This window comes from Danio rerio, chromosome 9 (genome assembly GCF_049306965.1).
Source record: "Danio rerio strain Tuebingen ecotype United States chromosome 9, GRCz12tu, whole genome shotgun sequence".
Taxonomy (NCBI): domain Eukaryota; kingdom Metazoa; phylum Chordata; class Actinopteri; order Cypriniformes; family Danionidae; genus Danio; species Danio rerio.
Genome location: NC_133184.1, coordinates 9,499,315 through 9,521,989, shown reverse-complemented (window position 1 = coordinate 9,521,989; position 22,675 = coordinate 9,499,315). Strand labels below are relative to the sequence as shown.

The 22,675-nt window shown below is 31.8% G+C and overlaps 1 protein-coding gene across 3 annotated transcripts in view; it reads left to right on the top strand.

Moving 5' to 3' along the window:
• si:ch211-214p13.9 overlaps positions 1-22,277 on the top strand; it is a 30,900-nt gene extending 8,623 nt beyond the window's left edge. The window contains exons 1-7 of one of the 3 annotated variants that reach the window (XM_003199187.7): positions 12,837-13,932; positions 15,616-15,669; positions 16,811-17,110; positions 17,456-17,722; positions 18,283-18,400; positions 18,504-18,567; positions 21,729-22,277. In XM_003199187.7, coding sequence (XP_003199235.2) covers positions 13,863-13,932; positions 15,616-15,669; positions 16,811-17,110; positions 17,456-17,722; positions 18,283-18,400; positions 18,504-18,567; positions 21,729-21,821 — 966 coding nt within the window. In that variant the 5' untranslated portion in view covers positions 12,837-13,862 and the 3' untranslated portion in view covers positions 21,822-22,277. Of the gene's footprint in view, positions 1-12,836; positions 13,933-15,615; positions 15,670-16,810; positions 17,111-17,455; positions 17,723-18,282; positions 18,401-18,503; positions 18,568-21,728 lie in introns of those variants that run through there. The other 2 variants (XM_005167425.6, XM_068223554.1) reach the window with 2 other exon arrangements.
• Positions 22,278-22,675: the final 398 nt, after the last annotated feature.

The following is a 22,675-nucleotide window of genomic DNA, read 5'->3' as shown; positions in this document are numbered from 1 at the left end:
CTGACGAAATACCTATAGTGGTTGTTTTCCACATAGCATTGAAGTTCCCCTCCCGATGGGGAACCAAAGATCATGAGAGAATTTTTATGTTCTATTCCATTTCCTTTTTTTACTTTAACAGATCATCAAAGAACATTTTTAGCTGAAACTGCGATCCCTGAAATTATTAATTGCAACATTTTTTTTAATGATTGGCATCTCTCTGAGAAAAAAAAAAACATATATATGAAGTGTTTCCTGACAATTCAATAAGGTCTTATGAAACAAAATGGCCAGCTCAGTGGAGCAATCAGAACATTATACATTATACTATACATTATTATTACCTTCAATCCACAGCCTCAGCAAACAGTCTTGAATGCATTCATGCCAGTGGATTACTGCGACATAATGACAGTTTATGCATTAGCTTACATCTGAGCTGACGTTTGTTTACATCCGAAAGGGAAGTTTGTATTGTTATTCGGAATAGTACTTGTGGTTCCCCTAAATGCTGTAACTTATATAAAAACAATAATGTTGCCTTTAATCTAAATTGGCAGGGTAGCGACTACAGGTCGTTACCTTTGAATGTTCATAAGAAAACATTCATGATCCAGACTGTATTTTAAGTATAATACTTAAAATAAAATAAGGTCTGGATCATGAATGTTTTCGGGGGAACCACAAGTACTATTCCGAATAACAATACATAATTATAAGGTTCTATCTCAATTCAATTCAACTGTTTATTGTCATGTGCACAGTAAGGAAACACGTTTCCCTGTACAATGAGATTCTTACTTTGCAGTCCACAGTGAAGTCATACACACAACATACACATCATACACAACATACACATATATACACAGAAGTGACTGAAGTATGATTATAAAATGTAAGTATATAAATATTTATGAAAGTAAACAATATATAAAACTGATTTAAGTAATGAAACAGATGTAAACAATGTACAGTGGTTCTTAAATTGTGCTTATTATGCAAAAAGTGCCCAGTGCAATAGGCTTATGTGCAAAACATAGTGCAAACTGGGATGGAGAATGTAATGTTGTACTGAGCAGAAAAAGAGACTGTTTTGTGCATTGGTTATCTGTTTAGAAGTCTGATAGCTGATGGGAAGAAAGAGTTCTTGAGTCTGGCAGTCCTGCATCTCACACTCCTATACCTCCGCCCTGAGGGTAGGAGTGTGAATAATCTGTGTTGTGGGTGAGTGGGGTCTTTCAGGATGGAGGCAGTTCTCTTGTGGACTCTGTGATGGTTGATAGTCTGCAGAGAAGGCAGTGGGGACCTGATGATCTTCTCTGCAGTCCTCACCACTCTCTGCAGACGTTTGCGGTCCTTTACAGTAGTGTTGCCATACCATACAGTAAGGCAGTTGGTCAGGATGCTCTCAACCACACAGCTGTAAAAGTTGCTGAGGATCTTAGATGACAGACCGAGTTTCCTTAGCTTCCTTAGGAAGTACAACCGCTGTTGTGCTTTCTTGACCAGCTGGGTGGTGTTCAGTGTCCAGGTGAGGTCCTCACTGATGTTGACCCCTAGGTATTTAAAACTGCTCACTCTTTCCACTTCAAGTTCGGGGATAAATAGTGGCCGATGAGTTCTCCTTTCTTCCTCCTTTCTTTCCTCATGCCCACTATCATCTCCTTGGTCTTGTCTGGATTGAGGGTGAGGTTGTTGTCATCTCACCATGTCACTAGACTGGCCACCTCCTTCCTGTTCTGCTTCATCTCCCTCAGTGATACATCCTATCACTGCAGTGTCATCCGCAAACTTAATGATGGTGTTGTTCTTGTGAGATGTGACACAGTCATGTGTGAATAAAGTGTAGAGGATGGGGCTTAAAACACATCCATGTGGGGTGCCGATGTTGGTGAGGATGGTGCTTGAGCTTTTATTTCCAATCCTGACAGATTGTGGTCTGCCAGTGAGGAAATCTAAGAGCCAGTCACAGAGTTTGGAGTGTAGTCCGAGTTCAGACAGCTTGTGGGTGAGTTTATGGGGGATAACCGTGTTGAATGCGGAACTGTAATGGATAAAGAGCATCCTGATATATATATATAAGTCGTTTACATTTTAAGACTTTTAATTTGGAAAAACAAATGTTACAAACATACTGTTTGCTATGGTATGCAAAAACGTTAAAGCTCATTATCTCAAAATCATCCAGAACGCAGATAGAACCTTATAATTCCAAGGTGACTTATTGTTTGCATACTTATTTTTAGGTCGTAACATATTATTTTCAACATTTCAGTATTGATGTACAGTTGAAGTCAGAATTATTAGCCCCCCTTTGATTTTTTCATTTTTAAATATTTCCCAAATTATGTGCACAGTATGTCTGATATTTTTTTTCTTCTTCTGGAAAAAGTCTTATTTGTTTTAATTTGACTGGAATAAAAGCAGTTATTAATTTTTAAAGCCATTTTAAGGACAAAATTATTAGCCCCTTAAAGCTAATTTTTTTCCCAATAGTCTACAGAACAAACCATTGTTATACAATAACTTGCCTAATTACCCTAACCTGCCTAGTTAAACTAATTAACCTAGTTAAGCCTTTAAACGTCACTTTAAGCAGCATAGAAGTGTCTTGAAAAACATCTAGTAAAATATTATTACTGTCATCATGGCAAAGATTAAATAAATCAGTTAATATAAATGAGTTATTAAAACTATTATGTTTAAAAATGTATTGAAAAAATCTTCTCACCGTTAAACAGAAATTGGGGAAAAAAATAAAGAGGGGGGTTAATAATTTAAAGGGGCTAATAATTCTGACTTCAACTGTTCATTTAAATAGTGTTAAAAAATAAAAGTACTAATGATTATTTTAGAGACATACAAATGAACTTGTATGAATACTAAAATTGTACCATTAATATTTTAATTATATTGTATTTATTTGGCATTGTCACCGTGACTGTTTTATTTACCTTATCACATTATTTAGCTCAAATTTATAATAAAAAGGTGAAGCACCAAAAGCAACACATATTAAAATGAGTTTAACCCTAATTTGGCTAATGTTGATATCCATGAATTTTCTAGTGTACCTTTTTACAAGAGAGGCTAGAAGCTCTACATTATTGTGTTGTCGCTTTTTCTTTTAGTTCAACTTGGCTACAGTTTTTAATTGAAAACTTTAACAGATTCCTATTTTTTTCTAATAATGTAATATGATTTAATAAATATGTATCTTAAAAATAAGAATTATTTCAAATTTCTTTATTTTAAATCTTTAGAAAATATTTTTGGTACATCAAAAGTATAGTATATAGTATATAGTATATAGTGTATATAGTGCTTAAAATGTCACTAAAATATAGTATTTAAATCAAATAAATAAATTAAAAATGAGTCTAATACTGCAAAAAGGGGCTATTTCTGTGTGGAGTTTGCATGTTTTCCCAGCGTTCACGTGGGTTTCTTCCAGGTGCTCCAGTTTTCCCTATAATTCCAAAAACATGCAGTACAGGTGAATTGGGTAAGCTAAAATTGTCCATAGTGTATGTATGTAAATGAGTGTGTATAGGTGTTTCCCAGTGATGGGTTGCAGCTGGAAGGGCATTCGCCGCGTAAAAATCATACACTGGATAAATTGGCGTTTCATTCCACTGTGGCGACTCGTGATTAATAAAGCGACTAAGCCGAAAAAAAGACCCCCCCTTTCAGCAGGCTGGCTATAGGGGCCTGCACTTAAAGTCACATTGTTAAAATGCAGTGTTGAATTTTCAACATCAAAACACAGCAGAGATCAGAGTAATTAAAGTATTTTCATGTGCAGTGCGGGACTGTTATTACATTCTCACTGTAAATATTTGTACTGTAAAAAAACTTCATTTGTATGGCTACTAGCAGCAGTGCTCAGAAAAAGCTGTGTAGCAAGTTGCCAAACAATTTTAGTTGAGTCATCTTTTGCAGTGTATAGAGGTTGAGTTAAAAGATCTAAAAATCTATATAGGGTATTGATCAAAAGATTGCAAGTCATACAAGTATATTCATGATATACAGTGGGCAAAATAAGTATTCATTTGAGAGTCGTGTTAAAGCTGCCACCACAAAAAAAAGCCTTTAATATAAAGTATTGAATACGTTTCAGTAGTTCAGGATATATTTCTTGCGTCATTTCATCATTACACATAACAATCTTTTCAGATTTGTTTTGTTTTGTTATATTTGCGTGTGTATTGTTTGGGTTTTTATCAAAATCTGGTTCAATTTCATGTCAACAGCTCCTTTAGAAATATTATTCACAGAAAAATCATGATGTGTTCAATACTTATTTTCCCCAACTGTAAATAACTATGCATTACAGTTTACAGCACATTATAGTAATACAGTAAGAAATTTCAGTATTTTAGTTCCTTTATTCTGTAAGTTTAAGCATCATCAGTCATCATACAAAATATATTTTATTAAACTGTTATTCTAACACCAACATACTGCATAAACAATGTGATCAGGCTGAACACACTCAGGATTGACAGCTAAAGCTAATGCTGTAAATATTGTTCATGTTTTTTTTTTTTTTCCAAGATCAGTTATTATTAGTTCATGTTAATGTTTAGCCTAGATGTGTTTATATTAATGCTTGGCCTGCTTTTTGACTCTCCAAGGGATAAGTGACTTGCATTTTACCAATCACAAGGGACCACAGTTTCCGGTTCAAAATCTTCTTTTAATTTCCCTTGAAGAAAAAAAAATCCCCGATGGCCTGAGGGTGAGTCAATTTAAAGAGATAGTTCACACAAAAATGTAATTCTGTCTTTATTTACTCACCCTTAACTGGTTGAAAAAAGCTATTTGAGCTTCTTCTGTCAAACACAAACGAAAAATACTTTGAAAAATGCTGGTTACTACCGCCCATTATCTTCCATAATTAGTATATAGTATATATAAGTCAATAGGTCAACCAGCGTTCATCCAAAAATATCTTCTTTTGTGTTCAACACAAGAAAGAAACTTATAAAACCACAAAAGGAAGACTGTAAATGATGAGGTCATTTTCATTTTGGTTGGAAATATCTCTTTAAAGAATTTAAAACAAAACATTTTTTTTTTTTTGCTCGCATTGCTAGTTTTGCGGTGAACAATTCATCTGTGCATGTCATTAACCCTTTACCTGCCTGCTCTACTAAATGGTTGACCATATTTTGACTGTTTTAAATAATGACTGTTAAAGTCTTTTAAAGAATGACTGTTAAATAATGTAGTTTTCACTACACAGAATTGTTGGTTTACAAAAAAAAATGTTTTATTTTGAATATATTTTAATTTATATATTTATATATATTGCTTCTCTTGATTTTTCCTCTTTTTTAAATTTGTATTTTTCTATATTATAAATTTGAGAGTTCTAGTTTTTGGGCCATTATCATGTGCTATTTTGTTAGATAAGCTCCAGATTTGGCTTCAGTTCTGACTAACCTAATATATATGTGCAAAAATAATATTATATACTTTCCTAACAAAAATATGAATAAAAAATAGATTTGTGAGGGGTGTACTTATACAGTATATGCTGAGCACTGTATGTATTAATTCCAGCATTGAGTCTGTTAACTAGCGACATAGGGGTAAAGAAATGCAATTAAAAAAAATGTTCTTGGTGAGGCAGTTAAAATGTTCAGAAAAAAATGGTTTGCTCTTCTAATCTTATTTGAAATATGAAAATACACTTGCTGTTTTATCATCTTTTCCAGTTAAATTGTCAGATTTTCTTTGGAATTGTTTTGACAACAAACAGAAATGCTGAGAAGGAGGAGTCTGTTAGGGGTTAATAACTCTCCCCAAACCCCTTTCCCGATCTTTCTAAATAAAACGCCTACCTGACTACCTCCATTCAACTTACTTTAGGAAAAACAATAGTCAATTTCTCTAGGAACTGCATCACAATAGAGTGGAGGAACTATGACGTCACCTTGTAGGCCAATTGGTTGCCAAAGTTAAACTGGTTCCCTCGATAAAATTCTTATAGGATTTTCTCATAAGCTTTTGAGAGATTGTAAATAATAAGCTCTGTGTTCCAACACTGTTCATTACACTTACATGTTTTGTCCAACTGGATAATCCTCACACGAAAATAACACTTTAACACTTTTAAATAGCACCTTTTAGCTCTTAAATACAAACACAAGAACCGAAAAGCTAACATTACACTCAAAATTTGTTTTTCTTGAATTCTTGAGATTTCCACTTACATTTGTTAAAAGTGTTAAGTTAACTTAATCAATTTGTGTTGAGACAATATGAATGAATTGTGTGGATCTCTGCATTTTTTTTACAGGCTAACAGACTACAGTGCCTTCAGGGGGCTTGCCTGTGACGTCAGCATCACTCTCCTACAGACAACCTTTCAGGCTTATTTTTAGAAATATGGTCCATGACAAAGATTTACTTTCTCGGTTTGTTATATTATAATCCACACTATATATTATAAAGAAGTGCAAATATGCCAAATATTCCGTGCCTGATGGATATGGTTTTTATATGGGAAATACATTTGTTTTGCTTCACGGTTGTTGTAAAAGTTTTAAAACACATACTGTATGTTTTATTTAATGTGCCTACATAATATTATCATAATACATATTTAAGTTAGTGTATCTCTCGTGTGCACACAGCCCGCTTACCTTAGTAACAGACGACAGAAATGAGGCATAAGGGACAAGTCCATCAAATGCCTGTTACATAATGGACACAGAACAACATTCAATATTATTTTTTGTCAAAAACGTACAACAAAATGCAGCAAACAGTCACATATGCTATACATTTAAGGAGGAAGTGTAAATTTTGCAGTTATGTTCAGTTAAAGAAAAAATAAATGATGAAAAATCAATTGATCACATTACAATGACAGTTAATATTTATGTATCATTACAAATTTATTTACACATTTGCATTACTGAAAGCAGGAAAGAGACAGGCTTTACTGCATGGTAGTATCTTCATATTATCGTTAAATTAAAATAAATGATCAACAAATTAAATTAATCCTGACGGTATCTACAAGAAGGCATTATCTACACACAATATGAATTCCCAATTAAAAAAAAATACTACAAACTATAAAGTACCATTTATGAAAATATTATAATATTATAAAATAACAGACAAAACAAAATTCCCAATGTGAGCGAGCTGCGTTCCAGACCAGTTCAGCTCAATGACGTATAATGTGTCCGACACCGCTTGTAAGCGCATTTAGCAACTTGATAGCAATCGTCCTTTTAAAGAAGTTTAGCCAATTTAAAGAATCAAGAGTGTGATTTAACTCATGTTTTTTATGTCATAGAATAAAATGTCAAAGTTGAGTTTGTGTTGCACGAACATTGTTTTTAAGCGATTTAATCGAAATCCCATAAAAAAAAAAACATTGATTTTGGGACTGAGGAACCAGAACTGCTAAAATGCTAACTTGCTTCCACGTTTTTGCATTCAGATTGACGTCATAGTTCCTCCTGTCTATAATAAAAAAAAATTAAGGTTGCAACTTCCAGATCATGGGCACTTTAATATCAGATTTTCATTTTGAGATGAACTAGCCTTTTGATGACCTACATTTACAATATTAATATTCATCTGTTTACTCGCACAATATGCCATCATATCATGTGTGGTCATCAAAATAAACCAAGCTTAAGCTTAAAACCACAGCACCAAGACACTGAGGACCCCAGAAGACCACAGCTTTGCATGCTGATAGAATAGGAAAACCACAGTACAGTACATTTATTATTAGTCTCAGATTATATTTTCCTTTTATAATAATTCCCTGTTGAACTTCCTCTGCCACCTGCTGCCAGCTCATCCTCAAACATTGTCAGCACGATGACTGTTCTTTCCAAACTAATAATAACCCTGCTAATAATAATAAGTGGATTTTCTTAGCGCATGAAACAATTTGTGCTTGCACACATGCAATGTTTCTCATATTGTTTGATTTAAGCTATTTTTATATAAATGACGTAAAGTTAGAACAGAAGTGAACACAGTAGCACCACAAACACTTTGGGTGTTTGTGTGAGGGGGGAGGTGTTGAAAATGAAGCTTTTGTTATATGTCAGCAGAAAAAGGTCAATTGTGACTGCAGTGCAGATTGCAGAGAGCGTGTGCATTTTAATCCGTATCGCTTCATCTCACCACACCAGCACACACATATGATCTGACAACGGCTAATATCTATATGTGATTGGAGGGGGGCATGGCTAACCACATCCTGTGTATCTTTGAATTTTGCACAACATCTGCACAAAAAATTCACTGACAGTGCTGTTTTTTTAGAACCTCAATACAACAAACAAGGCCTGTCCAGCAACCGAAATCTTCAGAATCTGCCAAATTATGCTTTGCGATGCAAGAAAAAATACAAAAGCCACTTAATTAATTTAATCTTCATTAGCTCGTCCAAAAATCAACATTTAAATGGCATTTACCCGAATGGTTCCAAACTTTTATGAGTTTATTTAATTCTGTTGAATTCAAAAGAAGACATTTTGAAGAATTAAGAGAAGTAGGAAAAACAAATACTATGGAAGTCAATGGTTACAGGTTTCTTGCTTATTTCTAAATATCTTCTCTTTTGTTCATCAGAAGAAGGAAAGTGTAACTACACACGACATGACAAGATTCCATCGTCAAGCAATTAGTGTGTCCGCACCAAACATGGGTCATCAGAAACATTTAAATACTAGCTATTCATTTCAATGTCAGCCAACCATCAAAACCTAATGAAATGGTAAGCGTTATAATCAAATTAATACACATTTAACCTATTTAACGTTATAGACTGAGTGACTGATGTTGTTGGGTTTCACTGAGTCACAGTTCTAACTTTCAGTTTCAAACTGTTTGCTATAGTTATTTTATTTTCAGGATCTGAGGTGAACTTTCTGCTTGTGCTTTCAGTATGGTACTAAATGCAATTTAAATTGGTGTTCAAGCTCACATTAGTAGCATTTAACACTGAATAAAGGACATAATCAGTACCTGAGGAGATTATTGTCATAGTAGATCACGCTGTTGTTTTGCCACAAAGTTGCTGAAATAGAAACTGTTTCTAAAATTTCCTTTTTAAAATTTCACGACCCTTCACTGTCGTGGCTAGTCAGAACCAAAACTTTTTTTTTTAACATGAAAAAGATCGCTTTTATCACATGTTGCAGCACTGTGTAATGTGTATTATAGTACATGATAACATCATTTTCAGTTTTGGGTGAACTATCTTTTTAAAAAATGTATATTATAATTATTATTATTATTATTATTATTAATTTTATTAATATTATTTATAATTTATTTTTGAATGTGTGAATTATTATCATTATTATTATTCATTCATTAATTTTCTTTTCGGCTTAGTCCCTTTATTAATCTGTGGTCGCCACAGAGGAATGAACCGCCAACTTATCCAGCACGTTATTACGAAGCGGATGCCCTTTCAGCCGCAACCCATCTCTGGCAAACATCTACACACACACACATTTACACTCATACACTACGGACAATTTAGCCTATCCATTTCACATGTACTGCATGTCTTTGAACCTGAGCACCCGGAGGAAACCCACGCGAATGCAGGGAGAACATGCAAACTCCACACAGAGTTTTATTTCGAGTAGAATAAAAGCAGTTTTTAATTTTTTAAACACCATTTTAAGGACAAAATTATTAGCCTCTTTAAGCTATTTTAGTTTTCAACTGTATACAGAACAAATCATCGCTATAGAATAACTTGCCTAATTACCCTAACCTGCCTAGTTAACCTAATTTACCTATTTAAGCCCTTAAATAACACTTTAAGCTGTATAGAAGTGTCTTAAAAAATCTAGTCAAATATTATGTACTGTCATCATGGCAAAGATAAAATAAATTAGTCAATATAAATTAGTTATTAAAAATATTTTGTTTAGAAATGTGTTGAAAAAAATCTTCTCTCCATTAAACAGTAGTTGGAGAAAAAAATAAACAGGGCAGCTAATAATTCAGGGGGGCTAATAATTCTGACTTCAACTGTATGTGTGTTTTGATGGACTTTTTTTTTTTTTTTTTCGTTAAACCCATATGAACTGCATACTGCCTAATGTTGGCAAGAATGCTCTTGTAAAAGTGATTTTTAATGTCTGCGTGCTTTTCCTGGTAAAATAAAAGTTACTATATATATATTTTATCCATTATAGTTTCGGACCCTATTGCCGTTCATTGCATTGCAAAAGCGGTTAACATTCCTTTGTATTGAGCAAATCATGTGTTTGACACAATGGCACATAGTTGTTATTAACTTTTAATGGTTTTGCTAATTTAATGTCTAGGTTTCTGTAATAATGGTGTCTTACAAAATAGGATATTTCCCTGTGGGCCATGGCAAATAGTCCAATGTCTCATACTTCAAATATTAATTTCAACATACATTTGTGCCATTGTAGACAGTTATAAAAATGTCCTTAAATAATTTAAAATTTTATTTGAAGTTATACTTAAAAGAGTAAAAACTGTCAGTGCTGATAACCCAGTGGTTTGTTAATGTGCTGATATATAGCACAACACCAGTCTTGGTGACAAGAAATCGAATCCTGGCATGTGGACCTTGCCCAATCCCATTCCCTTCTCTCTCTCCCACTTCATTTACTGTCATCCTGTTGTTTAAACACATAAAAAAGGACTGAAAACTGCTGGGGAACCATTGCTCACACAAGAACCAAGAATAAGGAGATACATGCATAGCTGGGTGAAAGAATACCTAAAATAGACGGAAATTTTTTTTTCATATTGTATCAATGCCACTTGTTGCTTGTTCTCTTTATTAAAATTACCTTTTTTTCTCCCCAGAACATATATGATTATCTAAAGGCAGCTTTCCCCCATTGTTGACGTGTGATTGTTGCTTTTCAGCCCTCCCTAGTGTGAGTCGCAGTAAACCTAACAGTCATGAAAGAACCGTTAAACTCATCGCTTAATCATCACGACAAAATGAATGAACATCTACGTAAAACAAACAAGCCTGAGTTCTCGTGTTGAAACACTATGACTAAACTAAATAAGAATTTTGTAACTATTATATCATTATTATTCATTATTCATATCTGCCCATTTTCTAGAAACACTGTTTACAATGAATAGTTCATTGTAAATATGAATAAGAAATAGAAATATGAATAAGATACTTCATTGTATTGATGGTTCCATGGGGACCTTTGAACCTTTAAATTACACAAAAGAAAATAGAGATAAGTTGCTAAAATGGAACCAAAAATGGTTCTTCATTGGCATAATTTAAAATGACCATTTGGGAATCTTTTTTACTGGCAATATACTAATATACAGTTAAAGTTAGAATTATTAGCCCCCTTTTAATTTATATATATATATATATATATATATATATATATATATATATATATATATATATATATATATATATATATATATATATATATATATATATATATATTTATATATATTTCCCAAATGATGTTTAACAGAGCAACAAAATTTTCATAGTATGTCTGATAATAATTTTTCTTCTGGAGAAAGTGTTATTTGTTTTATTTTGGCTAGAATAAAAGCAGTTCCTAATTAAAAAAAAAACATTTTAAGGTCAAAATTATTAGACCCTTTAAGCAATTTTTTCGATAGTCTACAGAACAAACCATCGTCATACAATAACTTGCCTAATTACCCTAACCTGTCTAGTTAACCTAATTAACCTAGTTCAGCCTTTAAATGTCACTTTAAGCTGTATAGAAGTGTCTTGAAACATATCTAGTAAATTATTATTTACTGTCATCATGGCAAAGATAAAATAAATCAGTTATTACAAATGAGTTATTAAAACTATTATGTTTAGTTTAAAAAAATCTTCTCTTCGTTAAACAGAAATTGGGGAAAAAATAAACAGGGGGCTAATAACTCTGACTTCAACTGTATATAAACCCAAAATAATTCATCCCCTGGCAAAGTTTTTGTTCAAAATTTTGTTAAAAACTCCTGTGCATCCTGAGAGAGAGAGAGCTATTTACTAAAATGGAACCTAAAAAGTGGAACCCTTTTTGATTCTTGATTTTTGTATTGTATACATTTATTGCTAATTTGTATGTGTTTAGAACACTTTGCATCCAGTCCAGAGACAAGTTAAAACAGCTTATTTATTTTAAATGAATGGTTGCCACTGAGAGCATTCTCCACCAAAAATTGTCCTCCATTTATTTTAAATTGGAAAATAATCATAAATATAGTTAAAGAAGTAATAATAGGCCAAAGCATATCATAAGCAGAGTCAAGCATCAGGACAGTAGAATGTAATGTTTATTTTTATTTCAATATCCGCAGTTATTAACTCAGGAATATTGTGCACATTAATTTAATCATGCAGAGTAATAATATAAATATCTCTCAGACTTATTTTGACCGGCATGTAATTATAAAAATAATCATTCGACTGTATTGCACACTCTCATATTTAAAGGTACGCAAGCTGTCACTGGGGTGGTACCTTTTCAAAAGGTACAAATTTATACCTAAAAAGTCCATGTTAATACCTCACGGGTGCATATTAAAAGCACAAAAGCGTTCCTCGTAAAGATTTTAGGTACTAATAAATACTTTTGATGTAACAATAAGGACCCTTTAAGAACAAATGTGTACCTTTTGAAAAAATACCACCCCAGTGACAGTTCAAATACCTTTATTTCTGAGAGTGTTTTAAACTATAAAGAAGTATACATAATTATTTCATGAGACTGAACTCTGATCCTTGTGAGTCTTTCTTTAATGTCGTCAAAGTCAGTCTTGTCCTATTTATGTCAGCAAGTTTTTTTTTTTTTTTTCGTATGTAAACCATTTCACAGAAAAACCCTTTTTAAATAATTTAAAAAAAATTTATAATATTCAATATTTTGTGTTAAGAAAATAAAATAAGGCACATTCCAATTTATGGGGTAAAATAGTGAATAAGCTTTATTACATTTGTAATAAGTCGATGCATAAAAACAAACATCATCTCTGACCTATATTCTTTTTTAACGCATTGAAAGGTCAAACTGGATTTGTAAAATCCACATACTGTACCTTCAACTGTTGTTTGACAGTTGCCTACAAAGTTTCATGTATATCTTTTGCAGCATTTCATGCCTTCTGTAGTTTCTTGCATTCCACATTTTTAACCACAGAAACATATTCAGTGTGAATTGCTCATCCGACTGTCGTTATCGTGAACTAAACCTCCTGATGATGTAAAAGTCTCTAATTTTTCAGTAGTGACTTTCTTTCAATCCCCTGTAAATGTATTTTTTTTTCTAACATGTTATATTAATGTACAGAACAGATAAAAATATTCAGAATGACCTATTCATCTTTCAATTGTTTTCAAAATTTGAGGATTACAGCAAAAGGTCACGCATTGTTCATCTCGATCAACAAGACAACAAGATTACCCAATAAATGTCACATTGAACACAGCAGACGCTGCTAGCTGCAATCTTCTTGCACTAAAAGAAAACACTCTCACATGACTGCAGTGGGTACGAAGGCAGGAAGTCAGCATTTTCATGTGGGAGAAGAGTATGAAATGATAAGAAAAAAAAAATGGAGGAGTGTTCAACAGCGTCACTCTGCTGAGGGAAACAAAAGGAGGAGAACTCAGACAAGGGAAAGAGAGAATGAGTAAAGACTGATAGAAGAAAAACATGTGAAAACTGGTCTTCGGTAACGTCAGAGTAAATTGGTTGGTCAGAGAAAGAATACGTGACATTTGAGGGCTTCTAAAATGCTACTTTGATAGTAATTTTTTGGTATTTGAAAGTGCACAGAACCTAAAAGGATAGAGAAAAAGTAATCATTTAAAAGAGAGTGAAGGGAGGATGGCAAACAACAGGACATTGACGGTCATCGTGCTCCTAAGCATCTTTATGGCAAGAAGTCACGCAAAGGGTGAGTTTAAATACATGTGAATACGATAGTCTCCAGATCCTGTTCGGCCTTTTTTTTTAGTCGTGCGCAAGTTGACTTAAAAGCAAAAACCTTTCAAATAAAAGGTTTTGTGGCATTTGTGGTTTCACGAAGAAATAGTAACATCCACATAACCTTTATCTGTAAAAAAAATAAATAAATAAATTGCCGCCAAAAAGATTTTGGTTGAATTAAACTCACCTCAGTCAAGCGGACAAAAAGTTCAACTTTGTGTAACTAAAAATATTTGGTTGAAACCTGATTAAAATTAGTTAAATGAAAAAGACTTGTATTTACAGTTGTACAGTGTAGAAGAAGGTTATTTTATTATTAAAAGGTTCACTTTCAGAACCAAAAATGTCTCCTTTAAGAACGAAGTTTCTGTAGAGATTAATTCTCAAAATGGGAAACTTAAAATCTATTGCATCTTTGTGCAAATCGAGTGTTTCAGTGTGTCCAAATACGATTTTGAGGACACTTTTTAAAGCTTAATGAGTACTACCATATTATTTTAATATTTTAACTAAATTTTATTAAGTTTATCGACTCTACTCAAAATTATAAGGCAGTTGCAACTTAAACAGTCAACTCAAACTATCTGAGTTAACTCGAAAATAAATGTAAATCTGTGCTTTAAGCTGCCTTATAATTTTAAATTGAGTCAATGTTTTGTTTTTGTTTTAATAACTTTTCAAATATTTTGAATCTTTTCATTGAGCTAAGTCCTTTAGAGTAAAAAAGGTGTATTTTAGACCATTAAAATGTTCTTTATTGTATGAAAAACATTTATTATTTTAAGAACATTTGACTAAAACATTCTTTGTGTAACTTTAATTTTAACAAACAAGTGTTATTAAAAGTTATGGAACATCTACTTTTACTTTCCTCTAATTACAAGTCAAAGACATTTATGATCAAGTCTTTGTAATGGATATACAGCAGAATGAAGAATGAGTTGCCTCACGTGCTTGTGATGGAGTTGTTTGTTGCTATTTCGAGAGGTCATGCCATGACGAAGCGCTCTTCCTCTCAAGGGGGATTCTCGGGGGGAGATGAGCCGCTGAGGTTTTTGAGGCTGACAGATGCATCTGAAGAGACACTGTAAATGTGGAACATGATCGCACAGCAGATACAATGGAACCAAATGACATTTTATATCATATACGGGTGGCAAAACAGTTGTTGGATTACAGTAGGCCAGGTGTTTAGACCACTCATTTACTGTAAAAAAATAAATGCTGGGTTCCACACAATTGATTTGTGTTGAGACAGCTTGAGGGAATTAAGCTAATTTGTTAGTTTTAATACATTTAAGTGGACTGAACATAAAATAATTAAGCTGTCCTCCCAAAAATCCTAAGAATTGTCGTTTCAGCTACTTTTAAACACAAAAACAGCATGTGTGGGTTCTTCTGAAATATATGGCGCATTCCTCTTATGCCATACAGTTATTACAAAATATGTTTCCCTTATCTCTGAAGAAAACTGCACGTCTCTTACCAACTAATATTTTCACCTGAGAATGTACTAAAACTTCAATATCTCACACTTATATTTGTGTAACAGACTCTAACAGAAATTCTCACTTAAGTGAATGATTGTGTTTCTAAGTGCTGAATACTCCCATTACCTGTTACTAACATACTGTGTCACTAACATCCTTAGGAAATCAACAAAATGAAACACAGAATAAAGCTTCTTTGATGGAAAAACTGACAGGTCAGAGAATATGTTTCTTTCTTTCTTTCTTTCTTTCTTTCTTTCTTTCTTTCTTTCTTTCTTTCTTTCTTTCTAAATAAATAAATAAATAAATAAATAAATAAATAAATAAATAAATAAATAAATAAATAAGCCATAGAAAATAAGATACTAAATAACAGCACAACCTTTTAGGTGTTTAGAGTAAGTTTTTGAGAACATATATTTGTTTGCACTTTAAAGTGGTTAGTTACTTTTTTAAAAAGTGAGTAAACCAGTTGTTTTAAAAGCAACAAGTCGACTTAACTAAGTCCATTTAGTTTATTTGACTTAATTTTTATGATTATGCACCTAATTCATTTACTTATTAATTTTAAGGCAACTAGTTACTCAATTTATTTTAATGGAAAGTCAACTAATTGCTTTAAAAGCAATGGGTTTATCCATGTTTTTAAATGAAGCAAACTAATTGCTTTTTACATTGTGGTTATGTTTGACTCAATGTCATAAATAAAAACAGAAACTTTTATAATCACTCAAACTCTTTACAGAATTTTACACAATCACTATCTTAGATGGGCTTAGATACTGTAAAGTGCAGTTTTGTCAAAGTAAAAAAATAAATAATAAATTTAAAAAAATAAACCAGATTATTCTGTTTTGTGATGAAATATAGTCCTGCTTTATTATTAAAAAAATACAAGCAATTTTAAAGTGCAATTGTTTATATGTACATATTTTCTTGAGTATTAGATGAGTTTTTACTTGTTGAACAAGTTCAATCACAAGACATCAAAGTAAACAATGTGTTTTGATGAGAAGTGTCAGCTGTGTTATTTCTATTGTTAGAATAGCGTTCTGTTGTGTGTGTTGAAACTATTTTAGTGTTAAAGAAGGAAGTGACACATCACAGGATAATGCCAGTCTAGTGTGGCAGAGAGAAAGATAATTTAGTGTATAAATAAACATAAGTTGTAATAGATAAATGTATACAAATGTATTTTTATTATGTATTTATGATCTAATATATATATATATATATATATATATATATATATATATATATATATATATATATATATATATATATATATATATATATATATATATATATATATATATATATATATATATATAAAAAATTTGTATTTTTTTATTTCAGATTTCAAAGAGCAGATGTTTTTGGAGGGCAGCGATGTCACTTTATGGTGCGGCAATGTCACTAATTTTAAATGGGATGATTTAGTTTTTGTTGTGTGGAACATCAGCACACAAAGCAAGAAATGTTATATTGGATTGTCCCCCACACTGGACGACACCTGTAAAGATGGAAAGAGTATGCACAATTCTACAGATGGAGTTTCTTTATCAATTTCCAAAATTTCAATGCAAGATGAAGGAGTTTACACCTGTGATTTATCATATAAAGGAGGAAGCTATAGTTTAAACATTTCTGTCAGTGGTGAGTAAAAATGGTTTAAATATTTCTGAACCTCAGAGGCTGATCAGAGATATCTTTCAACTGTACACTCTAAAAATGTTGGGTTGTTTTAACCTAACTTTGGGTCTAATATAAACAGACCGTTGGGTTAAAAAGTGTCATTCAAATTGACCTGAAATCGTTGGGTTTATCCATATTTGACACAACTTTGGTTTAAGTAACCCAGCATTTTTAGAGTTTACAGCAAGTGTGACATACTTTTTCACACTTACACACAAAATAGTAGAACCAGTGGATTTATACTAATAAGTAATGACTTATTACTAATGACTAATAAGTTACAACTAATAAGTTCTTTGTTTTTAGTTTTCCATCTTTCCGCCCAACTGGACCCAGACAAAAAAACTGCTGTCTGTACGGCCAGATATAAAAATAAAGCACCCACTCTTCACTGGGAACCTGCTTCCAGTGTTTTGCCCAATAATGACGGGGAGAATGGTGCGTCTTTTACTATTGAGAATCGAGTGTATCTGAAAGAAAATGTCAACATCAGTGAGCTCGTCTGTGTGGCCACAAACCCATCTATGTCCAGCCCTGTACAGTTAAACGCCACTCTATATTCTTCAGCATCAGGTGAGGGACATAAGAATCTTTACATATTGGGGTCAGGAGGTTCTGTTTTGGTGGTTTTCTTTAGCTATTAGCAATTTCATTTCCAAGAGTTTTTTTTTTTTTTTTTTTTTTCAAATATCTTTCAACCATGTTAAATATATACTTTTATATTTAACAACATTTTTCACTCCTCCGCCAGAATAATGATCAGATTTGTATATATTTTTTTCATTTTAGCCTACATAAATATGTAAAAGTGATACTGATTGATCATGGAACAACGGTTCGCTCATATTTTGACAGTTTACATGTAATATGCTGTGTATTAGTTTGTTAATTTGATTTGGTGCAGACCCAAGAAAGGAAGGTGCATTTCTATACAGTCAAATCTCCAAATGTATTTTAAGAATTTTCAAACATGTATTGAGAAACTCCTTTTAAAATGATTTTTTTGTAATTAACCTACTGTTGACTAATAGTGTCTTTTTTATTAAATCTCTAGAATCAATTTTTGTAGACATTTTTTTGCATGTATTGTTAATCATATTGCAAACTAAACTTCTACTTTTTTTCCCTTTCAGGTTATGATAAAACATCTTTAAATATCAAACTCATTGCCATACCATTGGGTTTAGTCTGTTTTATTCTTGTGTCTCTGGCCATGGTTTACGTGCTGCTCAGAAAGTTTAACAGCCTAAGGTTGGAATTTTTACTGCGTAAATTCACTTCTGTTGAATTTGATTGTGTTGTGCGCTTTGATGACTAATTAATTTAGTAATGACTTATCAATCTGTCCTTTTAGCACGTTGAAGATGCTTTGCTGCAAATCCAAAATCTCACCACCAGCTGACGACAAACCAGCCCAGGTAAGAAGCCAGTTACAGTATACCTTATTGAGCGTTTATTAGTTTAGCATTTATCATTGCTGTCAAATGATTAATCATGATTTACTGCATCTAAAACAAAAGTTTGCATAATTATAATTTACTGTATTTTTGTGTGTGCTGTTTATATTTACTAGACTTATATATGTAAAGACACATTCATGCATGTATTTGCGAAAATGTTTATTTATATGTGAAGTGTTCAGATGCAAAAACATCTAAGTGCCACTTGAACACTTTCAAGTGCCACTTTCTTCTAAAATGAGCATTTTTCCTAGCCTCCTATGTTTATAGTCAACTATTTCACTTTAAAGGCAATGCAAATAATCTGTCTTTTGCCAAAAAAAATATGCATTCCTAAAAAATGGCTAATTTTAGAAGAAAAACTCAGATGGCACTTTTTTGCATCTTATATACAGTTGAAGTCAGAATTGTTAGCCTCCCTTTGATTTTTTTTTCTTTCTTAAATATTTCCCAAATCATGTTTAGCAGTGCAAGGACATTTTTTACAGTATGTCTGAAAATATATATATATTTTTCAGAGAAAGTCTTATTTGTTTTATTTCGTCTAGAATAAAAGCAGTTTTTTATTTTTTTAAAAGCTATTTCAAGGTCAATATTATTTTCCCTTTTAAGCTATTTTTCTCCGATAGTCTACAGAACAAACTATCACTATACAATAACTTGCCTAATTACCCTAACCTGCCTAGTTAACCCAATTAGCCTAGTTAAGCCTTTAAATGTTACTTTAAGCTGTATAGAAGTGTCTTGAAAAATATCTAGTCAAATATTATTTACTGTCATCATGGCAAAGATAAAATAAATCAGTTATTAGAAATGAGTTAATATGTTTAGAAATGTACTGAGAAAATCTTCTCTCCGTTAACCAGAAGTTGGAGAAAAAAATAAACAGGGGGGCTAATAATTCATGGGGGCTAATAATTCTGACTTCAACTGTATATATTTGTTTGTGTGTGTGACTCTGGCTCTGGACCACAGTACTGTATGTTGTACTGACAACAATACATTTTCTGGCTCAAAGCTACATATATATATATATATATATATATATATATATATATATATATATATATATATATATATATATATATATATATATATATATATATTTTTTTTTTTTTTTTTTTTTAATGCCAGAAATCATTATAATATTGAGTAAAGTTCAATGTTCAAGAAGACATTTTGTCATTGACCTACTGCAAATACTTTAAAATCTAATCTTTGATTAATAACATGCTTTTCTAAGTACTTAATTTAGACAACATTAAAGGTGATTTTCTTAATATGTTCACCTTTTTAAACTTGCTGATTTCCAGTTGCTGTATCTCAGCAAAACATAGTCTTAACAAACCATACGTGAATGGAAAGCTTATTCATTCAGCCTTTATATAATGTTTAAATGACATCAGTTTCCAAAAAATGACCCTTATGACTGGTTTTGTGGTTCTTTGTTATATGCAGTTGAAGTTAGAATTATTAGCCCCCATTAATTTTTTTTTTAATCTTTTAAAATATTAAAATAAAAATAATAAATTATGTTTAAAAGAGCAAGGACATTCAATTATATCTGATAACATTTTTTTTTCTTCTAGAGAAATTCTTATTCGTTTTATTTTGGCTAGAATAAAAGCATTAAAAAACATTAAGGTCGAAATTATTAGCCCCTTTAAGATATTTTTTACGATAGTCTACAGAACAAGCCATCATTATACAATAACTTGCCTAATTACCCTAACCTGCTTAGTTAACCTAATTAACCTAGTTAAGTCTTTAAATGTCACTTTAAGCTGTATAGAAGTGTCTTGAAAAATATCTAGAATTAAAAAAAATATTTATTATCATCATAATAAAGATAAAATAAATCAGTTATTAGAAATTAGTTATTAAAACTTTTATGTTTACAAATGTGTTGAAGAAATAACTCTGTTAAACAGAAATTGGGGGAAAAAAATAAACAGAGGGGGCTAATTATTCTGACATCTTCTGTTTATTACAAATTGGTATCAGTTAACAACAAGGCTCCATTAGTTAAAGTTTACGAATTTTTCAAACAAAGAACAATACATTGGTTACAGTATGTATTAATATTTGATAACGTAATCAATTCAAATAAAACCATACATTGTTAATTCTTGTTAACTCACAGTGCATAAAATAACATTAACAATCACATTTTTGAATTTGAAAGCATTATTCATTAATTTACATATTAAAGCATTTGTAAATAATGATGTTAACATCAAAGTATCATCAATACTGGTACCTAAAATGTTCTACAAGTATTGTTCATTCTTAGTTCATGTTACTTTAACCAATGGAACTTTACTGTAAAATATCTATCCTACAAAGCATTTGTAAAGACAGATGTATATGGAATTATTTTAGTTTCAGTATTTTTTTCAGTATTTTATGTATGTATGTGTGTATTTATATGTGCATAATAATTCTTTTAAACATGTAAATATAAACTTTGGTCACACTTTAAGTCTTACTATTAATAAACCATTAACTATTGCTTTTAGCTCAATACACTCCTTATTTGCAGCACATCAATAGTTGTTAATGTTGTAGTTGGGTTAAGGGATGAGAAATAAGATCATGTAGAATATCATGTAAAACATAAATACTAATAAACAGCCATTATCTTAATAGTAGGCATGTAGTAAACAGTTAATATTGAGAGTTGGTAATTATAGGGATACTTTATCTAAAAATCAACATTCTGTTATCATTTACTAACCTTTATAAGTTTCTTTCTTCTGTTAAACATAAACTGACAGTTTGAAGAATGCTCAAAACCTGTAACCATTCACTTCCATATGCTTGTTTTTCCTACTATGGAAGTCAATGGGTACAGGTTTTCAGCTTTCTTCAAAATGTCAGACTGTTTAAGAGTTTATCAGAGAAAAAGGAACTCAAAAAGGTTTGGAACCACCTAACGTTGAGTAAATAGTTGGTAAATTTAAAATGTTTAGGAGATCTACCCCTATACTAAAGTGTTATGAATGCGATTAGTCATTTGACAGAACTAGTTTTATTCTACACCAAATGTATTGCGTAGTATAATGTTTTTAAAGATTCGGATGTTTGCTTGACTCATGGAAGTTTCTGTGTGTGTTAAGCCTGCTGACGTGGAAGAAGTTGAACCGTATGCAAGTTACATACAGCGAGTGAATTCCATCTACAACTCCTCAGCTGAACTCTTCAACGCCTGAGACACAAACATGCATTTGCTTTGCATCATGAAACAGGAAATCAGAAACAGCACTGAGAATTAAAAAGGCAAACGAATGTCTGTGGTCAAAATTACACATGAAAGGCAATACTAGTGGAAAAACAGTCATTTCGCGAGAGCATCCCCCAAGAAAACAGCGTCTGACTGAGGAACCATAGCAAAATGAGTCAAACCATGAAAAGCAATGACAAAGGAACGTCTGTCCTCGTAGATGATGAAGAATGCGACGCCTGCATCAGAGATATCACTAATATGTAAATTTATTGAGAGCAAGACTGGGTAGATATTAATCCGTTTTTCCACGTTTGTACAGATATCTGTCCTTTCAACGGTAAAATCTACCCATTGACAATACTACAGCTTTTACCTTGTAAAGTGGGGGATTTACGTGTTGCACAGAATTAAAATGATGTAAATAAATATCTATATTACTTTATTTGTTGTCGCCGTATGTTCTTAGTTTAAAGTTTAATATTGTAAAAAGCAATTAGTTAAGTTGACTTTAGGAAAGTTAGTAAACATGTTGCTTTAAAATGACTAAGTTAATGAATATGCACAATTATAAAAATTACAAAAGGTTTACTGACTTTTTTTTCTCTTTCTTGACTTTGTAATCTCTTTTCACAGTGTAATTAAATTTTCCAAAGTTACATTTTTCCAAGTGATGCCAAATGTTTCACTTTACTGAAAATTAACCATTAAAAAACAAAACTACTTGTTTAAACTACTTATTTAAAATGAGTTGAAACAACACAATTCTTACTTTTTTTGGGACAATTTAAAAATGCTGCATGTAAGTTTTTGATCCCTCTAAAGCATAAAGATACCATAATA